The 9,746-nt window shown below is 54.2% G+C and overlaps 4 protein-coding genes across 4 annotated transcripts in view; 3 read left to right on the top strand and 1 right to left on the bottom strand.

The window, feature by feature from the left end:
- The window catches only part of VDBG_06272 (predicted protein), a gene marked incomplete at both ends in the record, with an annotated part of 1,274 nt that extends 892 nt beyond the window's left edge, over positions 1-382 (bottom strand). The window contains one exon of the mRNA XM_003003784.1: positions 3-382. Coding sequence (XP_003003830.1) covers positions 3-382 — 380 coding nt within the window. The remainder of the gene's footprint in view (positions 1-2) is intronic.
- Positions 383-1,686: 1,304 nt separating this feature from the next.
- Positions 1,687-3,694, top strand: VDBG_06273 (predicted protein; the record flags this gene model as incomplete). The annotated part of the gene is made up of 3 exons (XM_003003785.1): positions 1,687-1,973; positions 2,026-3,307; positions 3,359-3,694. 3 exons carry the CDS (start codon positions 1,687-1,689, stop codon positions 3,692-3,694), a joined length of 1,905 nt encoding a protein of 634 aa, XP_003003831.1.
- A 1,682-nt stretch (positions 3,695-5,376) lies between these two features.
- On the top strand, positions 5,377-6,825 carry VDBG_06274 (histidinol dehydrogenase; the record flags this gene model as incomplete). The annotated part of the gene is made up of 4 exons (XM_003003786.1): positions 5,377-5,738; positions 5,816-6,125; positions 6,169-6,516; positions 6,568-6,825. The coding sequence occupies 4 exons, from the start codon at positions 5,377-5,379 to the stop codon at positions 6,823-6,825; spliced, it is 1,278 nt and encodes a 425-aa protein (XP_003003832.1).
- A 1,739-nt stretch (positions 6,826-8,564) lies between these two features.
- On the top strand, positions 8,565-9,566 carry VDBG_06275 (conserved hypothetical protein; the record flags this gene model as incomplete). The annotated part of the gene is made up of 3 exons (XM_003003787.1): positions 8,565-8,625; positions 8,730-8,731; positions 8,802-9,566. 3 exons carry the CDS (start codon positions 8,565-8,567, stop codon positions 9,564-9,566), a joined length of 828 nt encoding a protein of 275 aa, XP_003003833.1.
- Positions 9,567-9,746: the final 180 nt, after the last annotated feature.

Raw genomic sequence — 9,746 nt, forward strand, 5'->3', positions numbered from 1 at the left:
ACGTCGACCTGGATGTAGCGTTGGGGCTGCTCGGCTGCGTAGCTGTCGGCAGGAAGGTCCTTCGGCCAGGGAACGGCAAAATGCGAGCCGCCTCTTTCGGCCAGCACATGCTCGGCTCCAGGGCATGCTGGATGGCTTTGACGACGGTTTCGGGGAATACGTCTATCCCGCTCCTTCCTGTGAACTCGCCCCGTGCGCAGGTCATTAGAACGTCAACATCGCCGTAGTCCCTCTTGGCAGGACCGTCAATGGGACTCGCCACGTAGATGTACAAGTCGCGGAGAGCGCTCTTGCAACGGCTCTTTACCAGCTCGTATACGTGAGATGGCATGCGGGGTGTGTAGAGGGGATTTTCTCCGGAAGCAAACGCTGAACCGCCCATGACGCTGGTGCACTCTAGCAAGCGGGTTCGTCGACTTGGGTAGGTATGGTAGTGAAGGCGCACCGTTGTGGAGATTTTGGAAAGAGGCTGTGATCGCTTAAACTTGTCTGTTGGAGATTTTTTGGAAGCGTGAAGATAGCAGAGCTGTCAGCCATCAGTCACTCGTGGTAGAGGAGCATGGGGCAACCCATATGAACAGTCACCGTGTCTCTTCCACAGTCGAACGATATAGCCTCTGTGAATACACTTCAAATGGCTTAGGATGGTCATACGCATGCGAATATGGTATTCATAGTCGATCCAAATGTCTTTTTGCACCACCAGACACGTTGGTTTCGGTTGAGAGAGCTGGGGGTCGTAGCCCTGTCATCAGCATCGGCTGACTCATTCGGGGAACAGAGGCTGAGCAAACAATTTCTCTGCAAGCTTTCAAACGCGAAAGTCTGAGGCCATGACTGACGCCCCTTGTGTCTTGGGTTCGCTTTCCAGCTTCCCAGGTGACTCTGGAGGACGGAGAAGTGAGGTGTGACGCAGGTGAGAAGACGCTGGTCATCCGTTTGTCCATGCACTGGTGACTTGGACTGTAACCGTGTGATGCTCTTTTTCGACACTGTAGCTTCGCACGGTATCACCTTTTGTTCTTGCTGCCTTTAGAATCCATCTAAGCTTTATAAATATTCCTGCATTGACATGATATACTGAACTAGCCTTTGTCACTCTATTCAGATCTCACTTGTTAGGGGTCACGTCTCTGTTGCACTATGCGACCATCAGGGCAGCCCAGCTTCCGAACACGATAATCATATACCAGTCGAGAGCTTTTGGCTATTCCTTTCAAACGATGAACAACCTTGCTTCATCCGCGTTGAGCGAACATCATCTGCGCTTGCCAGGTACTCTCCAACCCTGAGGTTTCTCCTTGTCTCGACACTCAAAGATGGAAACTGGGCGCAATGATGATTGTTGCAACCTTGGCGCACTGAGCACTGCGTCATAGGCCATCGGTCGTCGAAACCTCACACAGATCAACATGCTCTTTCTGGCTTGGCCCCGCAAGCCAGGCTGCACCTGCTCTCTCTCGTTGCGGGCGTAGCAGCACTTGCTCTCTTGCCTTCGATATCGGAGCCTAATCACGGCATATCAGGCCTTGGAGCCATATCCTCACCTTCCTGGACTTGTCTGCTTCTTCCCTATCGCCCCCAGCTCCAAATCACGGCTATTCCACGATCACTGCTGAGCAGATTGCATCTTGATACTACGTCCCTCTCATCCCCAGCACTGCAGCTAGTTCGTCACCGCCCGCCATGAGCTGTCAGAGCAATGGGACGGCGGCCTCGCAGTCTAGCGGACCTGCCAGAAACCCCGCCGAGGCCGAGCTTCGTCTGCTTGACATGGACGGCAGACTGCCTCAGACTAGGGGTTATCGCAGTCAGCGCCTCTCCATCCCAGTCCCTGTGGCTGACGGCAAGCGTAAAGCTCCCAATGGCCAGGTTATTAGAGCCGTCTTTGACTTCACCACGTTCACGGACCAGCTCGAGTTCTACTATGCGCCTGATCGACATGTGCAAGCAGGGCTCCTCAGGATTCGCTAGTAAGTAAAATTCTCTGGAAGAGCCCTTGGCATTGGCTGATCTCCATGCAAGTGATAATTTCTACGCCGTCAAACTCTACACCAGCGAAAACATTGAGATCATCGTCCACCGCCAGATACTCATCGCTGGTTCCCTCTACTTTGACTCTGCCCTGCGCGGCTTCTTCCGCGAGGCCGACACAGCCGAGATCTCGCTCGATGATATTTCCTTTGACGACCTCATCGCGTATCTGAAGCTTGCCCACCGATACTTCTTCCTTCGATTCTCCGAGGAAGGCATGCCATCTGGTAATCTTTGGAAAGCTCAAGTTGAGAGGTATGACCGGAAGATCTTCAGGAGGACTTGTTTTAAGATGCCCTTGATGGACCTTTGCTCCATCCTACGCATCTTCGTCCTTGCCGATCGCTTCGCTTCGAGCAGCCTCGTCGTTTTCATCCGCCAAATCTTCCTTAAGCTCCTGGCGGCCACAAGGGACTTTTGGTTCGACAACAAGCACGCCAACGCCGATTATGAGCGCGAGGAACACCACGCCTTCATGAACAACTATTTGGATGCGTATCAGCTCCTCACCAAGTACGCATGCGCTGACGTCAGAGACTATCTCAAGAACTCCATCATGGAGTCCTGGGTCAAGTTCCTTGGTTACAACGAGGGACTCAAATACGCCATGAAGCGCAAGATATCGGCCAATGGCGATAGATACAGCGCCTTCGAGACCGCTTGGACAAAGTTTACAATGCCAGGGGCATTCAGGCTCTTCGAGTCTGATGACTACATCGGCTACAACGAAGACGAATACTTGCGCAACAGGGCTTTTACCGCTGCATGTCTTACACATTGCACAATAGAACACCGCAACGCTCTGTTCGCGCAACTCAAGCGCCGCGCTCTCAAGCACAGACTGAGAGCTAGCGTTGAGCAGCGACCTTTTCCGGGTGAGATTACTTGGACATCGGTTGTTCGTCTGGCAGCCGGCGACAGTATCAGGGTCATCAACGAGGAACTGCTCATCCCCTCAACTATCGAGTCCGATCTTTCACCCACCATGAAGACCTTGACCATGGAGGATAAAGCAACGAGCGACAGAGTCTGCGATCACATTACTCATCGCGACGGTAGCAATGTCGCCTTTGATCTTCCCAACATCGACAATGTCAAATTGACCTTGAGCGATTCCGAAGACTCAGACGATTCGTACACTACCCAGTCCGACACCACCAATGATGGAGAGTGGGTGTCCTACGTACCGCAGCCCTACATGTCGCATTCACGAATCCTCGCCAGTGCGATCGACAAGGCAGAGTCGAACAGAGCGAGTGCCCAGAGTGCTGGTGTTGATCCCGCTGCTCAGCACTAGGGTGACAAGAAAGAAGATCAGCTCCAGCGCGGCGGCAATTTGACGGGCGGCAAGCTCCCTCGCAACGACGTCTCTGGCGGTCACCTCAAGGCCCGCAAACCCAGCAACGGAAAGGAGCTGGAGCTCGACAGCGACTCTCCTCATGCTCCAATCAACGATCCCGACTATCTCTGCGAGGCGGAAAGGCAGAGGATCAAGGGTAAAGCCAAGGAGATTTTCCAGCCGATAGTTTCGGTTTGGGTACGCAAGAGCTTCAAGGGCCAACAGAGGCTGGGCGGCGCGCATGTGCGAACAGCCCCGTCGGGTCGACGCAATGGGAAGAACGCTAAAATTTTTGAGTTGCTGCACGAGTACCGCCAGTGATTCTAGCACTATTGTACGGGTGTGCTGCTGTCTGTTCAGGTTCGGTTTGTTTCTACGGCGTTTGCGCCTAGGCAGGAGATCTGCTTCAGGGGCATGCGTGTCAGACGTTTGATTTGTCAAGGGGATTTTGTACACTACCAGGTTCCTACCAGTGTGGTCAGAATAGCGTTGAGTCCATGCGCATCAAGATCAAGGTGAAAATTCCGTTGGCAGCTTTTGTCAATGTGGCCACCGTGTAGCATCGTTTGAGGCAATTGAATCTTGAACCACATCTTACGTCAAGCGCTGGCACTCGAGATTCTTTAGGAATTCCTTCTCGATAACACCTTGCTCCATCTTCGCCGCTATCCGACAGGAAGAAGGCGGGTGTAACAGGCTGCCATGTCGCCTTCTTGACCACAACAGTGGTTTCAGCTCTAGTGACAGTCTTTCCGCAGCCAAAAATTGACGTGTCCGTGACCACCAGGGCCAGCCAGACGCTTGAGTGTAAATCGGTCTTAATGGAGTCCATGCGATCCCTAAAGCCGGCATCTGTCTCGCCCCTTCTCCGTGGGGAGCCAGGTGGTAGGATGAGCCCCCTCCACTTCCCGATGCGTGACCAGCCTGCTGGGCTTCCATCGGCCCCACCATGACTTCTGACCATAGAGCTAGATGGGTCGGTAGTTGGGATATGAAGTGAAGCGCAGCAAATGGATGATCTGAACCCGATTTCGATTCGTTCAAGTTCATTTGCGTGCTCGTGGTTGCTGGGTATTCCCTCCTGCGAGGCTGTCAATACGCTTCATCTCGGCGTGATGGCCGCGGGGTAGACGGAGAGGGCACCGCTGTTTCACGTGCGTCTTTCAACATTGGCGACTCAAAACGCCCTGTCGAAAACACCGTCAGTGCTGATATTTGGTTATGGAGACAAGCGCTTGCCGTGACAGCCCATCAACAAACTCAGTGCATCAGGCCCCAGGGAGGCGAACCCCAAGCGTCTTCCTTAGGGTGGTTTAAGATGCTTCAGAGGCTCTCAAAAGCACGCAAAACCCCCCTCTCCCCCAAGTTTTACTCCGATATCATGAAAAGACAGTGTAGGTAACAACATTGCCGACCTGGCAGATAGTATGAAGTTGGACCTCTTGAGATTATAGGCAAACATTCGAGGAACTTGTCGCTATTGCAGGCTCAAGATAAAATATCACAGTAGATACAGCACCTCCTGCTACCTCGTAGTAGTTCGAGGACTCGAGGAAGATGCAATCTCCAACCCGCAGGCCATGATGCATCGCTTCACAAGCTCAGCGGACGGACTAGGTGGACTTCGAACGTCAAGCCACCGTGAGATGAGACTTCGAGGTTTATCCATGCTACGCGGCAATCGATACGGGCAAATTCGCTTGTGCATAGTCTCGTGATGTGGCATTGTCGTGAATCTCTCGGGAGTCGGCTCCAGCGCGCGACGTCGGACGTCGGGCCCACTATGGTCGGAGACAACCCCGATGGCAGGCCATGTATTGTTCTCAGCTCAACACCATGCCAGACCACGATCTCCGTGATCCGGCGTTTGATCACAAGTAAAGTGTCTAGAGGCAAGTTATTAATAAGAATATGGCCCTCGCTGTGAGTGCCGTGATCGAGGCAACATCTCGTCAGCCATCAATCATCAACATCCTCATCTCCTCACCACATACTCCACCACCATGCCGAATTATATCAAGTCCGCTCAGCGCACCTCAGCCGGGTTCGCGGCTTCTTCACCCGAAGTCGCCACACTCGTGAGCAACGTCATTTCGGAGATTCGAACCCAGGGTGATGCAGCGGTGCGGAAGTACTCTGCTAAATTTGACTCTTGGGACCGTCCTTCCTTCAAGCTTTCTCAAAAGGAGATTGACGAGGCAATCGCACAGGTATCTCCACAGGTCATCAGCGACATTAAGGAGGTGCAGGAGAACGTGAGGAGGTTTGCACTCGCCCAATTGGCCTCTCTCACCGAGTTTGAGCTGGAGATCCAGCCGGGCGTATTCCTCGGGCAGAAGAACAATCCCATCAACCTTGTCGGCTGGTAAGACAGAACCATGTTTCTCTGCACCAGGGCTTGTATTGGTTCTCAGAAAACGAAGCTGACAAGATGTACGACAGTTACATTCCTGGAGGTCGATATGCGCTGCTCGCCAGTGCACACATGACCATCCTGACGGCCAAGATCGCCGGCGTCAAGTCCGTGGTTGCCTGCACACCCCCTATCGGCGGCCTCCTTCCCGTCGAGACCATCGCAGCCATGCACCTCGCCGGCGCTGACGAGATCCTCATCGTCGGCGGTGTCCAAGCCGTGGCGGCCCTGGCCGTCGGCACAGAATCCATCGCAAAGGTCGACTTCCTCGCCGGACCTGGCAACAAGTTCGTTGCCGAGGCCAAGCGCCAGCTCTTTGGCGAGATCGGCATCGAACCTGTTCGCTGGTCCGACGGAGGTCCTTATCGTGGCTGATGACAAGGCTGACCCGTACACGTGTGCCGTGGACCTGCTCTCCCAGGCGGAACACGGCCCGGACACGCCCGCGGTGCTCATTACGACATCGGAGACGGTGGCCACGAGCACTATTTCCTGGGTGGAGGAGCTTCTCAAGATCCTTCCGACGGCTCCCATCGCCTCGGTCTCCTGGAAGGATTTCGGCGAGGTCGCTGTGACGGAGACGCTCGATGAAGCTTTTGCTCTTGCCGATGAGTATGCCTCGGAACACGTGCAGATTCTGACCGAGCGTCCCCGCGAGGCTTTGGAGAAGATGACGAACTACGGTGCCCTTTTCCTGGGTGAAAACACCTGTGTGTCATATGGCGACAAGGTTCGTAGTGACCAAGAAGTAGTGAAGTGCGGGCACTGACCAATGCAATAGTGTATCGGGACGAATCATGTCCTCCCAACCTTGAAGGCTTCGCGGTACACCGGTGGTCTTTGGGTTGGCAAGTACCTGCGAACGCAGACATACCAGGAGGTGCGGAATCCCCAGGCCAGTGGAGAGCTGGGCAGGCTGTGTGGTCGGGCGGCCCGGGCGGAGAAATTTGAAGGCCACGCGCGGTCTGGTGATTTGAGGGCACAGAAGCATCTGGGGGACAAGGTCGCATGGATTGAACAGAGCCGTGTCCTGACGTGAGGGGGGAGACGGGACATCATACATTCCCGGTTGAAAATGAGGCCAGAACTTAGTTCATCGTCGCCTTGTCTTCTTTTGCGTTTTTGAGGATCCATTCCTTGAAATGAAAACAATTGATTTACGACGTGATGATTAAAGTGCAGTGTCCATTCAGTGCCATGTCTGGCGGGCTTCAGGAGCTACATGTCACATGCAAGACATAAACAGAGCTATGTTCAGCAGGTTACGTGTTGCACTTCGCAGCGGAAGTCTCGAAATTGAATCGCCACTTTAGATAGCATTTCTTTCATCCTCACCCCAATTTAGTCAAAGTGACACGTTTGAATCATTTTCTCATCTTCAGCCATTCTTCGAAAACCGCCCTCAACATTTCCTCAGTCGCATTTTCCCACAACATCATGAGGGCCTCGTTGCCGCAACCTTTAGCAAACGTGTTCGCGACAGACTTTTTGAACTGAATGTGTGCCGGTAGCACATCGTAACAAGCATCCCATCCCCTACAAAAGACTTGGATAGTGAGGTGACGGGCTACCTCATCTTTGAACTGAAAGGCTTTATTGCTTAGAGATTTCAGGCAGTCATGAAGAATGGCGTCGATTGATTTTGACGCTTCGTGTTTTATTGCCTCATGCTGGAAATAGTTCGCTGCAGTCCAGAGTCTGATACTATTGGCGAGCCGATTCGATTCAGGCATGTTTTCGTAACACACTTTGAAGGTGCTGCACAAGGCAGCTGATACGCTATCGAGATGTAATGGCCAAGCTCTGGGAGTAAGGATGGGGACTTCCAACTTGATAACATGAGTGCTTTCTCTGCAAATGGCTTAGTCACGGCCGTCTTGAAGTATTCAGATCCGTGGGTGAGGATATTTTGATGAACAAGCCACTCTTTATCGCCACATTTCACGGTGATGATTGGCTGTGGGTCCCTGGGAATTCCCAAGTTAGTACATCTGGCTACACATTCGCTCCAGAGAGTATAGAGCGGCGGGAACTTGCCACAAGTTGCACACTTGGTTCTTGACGATCTCCAGCGTCTTGGTATGAGCTTCAGCCCCTGCCGGGGAAGCTCGGCTAGCCATGATGCCAGCTACTGGTGGTCTGAAGCCTCAAGATAGATTCGAAAGGCTGAACACAACGTTGTACTGAGTTCGTCGACCCCCGTATTGAAACCACGAATGAGATGTATGGTTCAGGTTCAGGTGGTGAACGGAAGCCCTGCGCCTCTAATATTCGGGGGAAGCAAGTTGTGTAGTACCTCGAAAGTTCGGAAACCCCGGTCCTTCCTTTGGATGAGGAAAGACTTATTTTGTGATGAGCGTGGCTGGGAAAGAAAGTAAGTGGCCACAGATTCACCTCGTAATTCTTTAGGGCAACCACAAGAATAAGACAATTACAAGAGACAGTCCCGTTGTTCCATACATTGAGTGGGATATATGGGCTAATCTAGTTAAAATCTAAGATATGCCAGAGTCATTCTGCAATTGCCAACGATCTCGTTGTCTCAGCTTCAAGGGCTGCGTCCTCGCCTGCATCAGCCCCTGAAATATGTATGTAGTGATTTGAAAACTGTATATCAGGATATCCGGCTCGACGACTCGGGCCTCAGATTGCATATGCAAACCAAGGTATGGATACGTACATGTGGGTCTCGACCTCACACTGTCATCCGCCTGTCTGATCGCCAACTGTGGAAGGGGCAACAGCCATAAAAGAGCAGTGCAACTTCATCAAAACATCATGAGCCAGCAGGACGGTGGCGCCCCTCAGGGGCACACCCGAAATAAGTCGGTCACAAAATGTAAGTCGTCCGGGTGAAGCTGCATCCCGCAAGCCCCATAAGCCTACACCAAGGCACTCAACCACAGGACTCTGGCGGACTGAGCGACTCACGACATGCCATAGGCGTATGCTAACCCATCAACAGCGTCTCGTCCAAGGTCGTCGACTAAGGGCCCCCTCGATCTTGCAGAGTAGGACCCCATCCCCATTTGCGACAGGGACGATGCTGACACTCCCAGCACCCCCCTCAACGACCCCCTCTCGTCGCCCTCACGCCTCGAACCCCTCCAGCCCAAGCGCGCCTCGAGCCAGCGCCCACCAGGCCACCCATCACCGAGCTTCCGCTCGCCAGCCCCGTCACCCGCCCCGCCTGCCGTGCGCGCCTCGATCACCAAGAACTTCAGCTTCCTGCTGCGCCCCGAGATCTACCAGCCCCTGCTGCCGCTCAACGTGCCCGTCGCCTTCCGCAACTCGACCAAGCAGCCGCGGCCTGATGCGCCGCTCGCCGAGCTGCTCAGCCAGGGCCACTTCCGGGCCGCGGCCATCTCGGCCGTGCAGGAGCTCACGTCAGCGTCGCCCCGCGCGGCGCCCGTCGACCCGACCGACTACCGGCGCATCTTCGACCTGCTGTACACGCGGCTCGCGTGCCTGACGCTCTGCGACGCGACGTCGACGGCGGCGCAGGAGGTGCGGGCGCTCGAGGACCTCAACAACGCGGCCATCTACGTCGACGACGACACGGGCGAGCACCTCGTGCCGTGGGCGCTGCGCGTGCTCAACGTGCGGCTGCAGGCGCTCGGGTTCGGCGACCCGCGGCGCGCCGTCATGAGCTACCACGACCTCGCGCGCGAGGCACGCGACCAGGGGGCGCGGGCGGCGGCACGGCACGACGCGGCGGGGCGGACGCTCTGGCGCGGGCGGTTGCAAACCTCGGATCCAGGACGCCCGACACACTCGTAGATATTAAGAACCTTACTTGGGGGGTTTGGATAGATACTTCAGAATCCTTTGCCTGGTTACTGATAAGTAACCTTCGCCATCATAAAAATGACATTCGCACGCCCGTTCCTTTCAAACCAGACACACTTAGTTTGTCGTAAGATTATTAACTATAGCTATACCTTAGTATATTTTTCTAGT

Source organism: Verticillium alfalfae, genomic scaffold, assembly GCF_000150825.1.
Source record: "Verticillium alfalfae VaMs.102 supercont1.7 genomic scaffold, whole genome shotgun sequence".
Classification (NCBI taxonomy): Eukaryota; Fungi; Ascomycota; class Sordariomycetes; order Glomerellales; family Plectosphaerellaceae; genus Verticillium; species Verticillium alfalfae.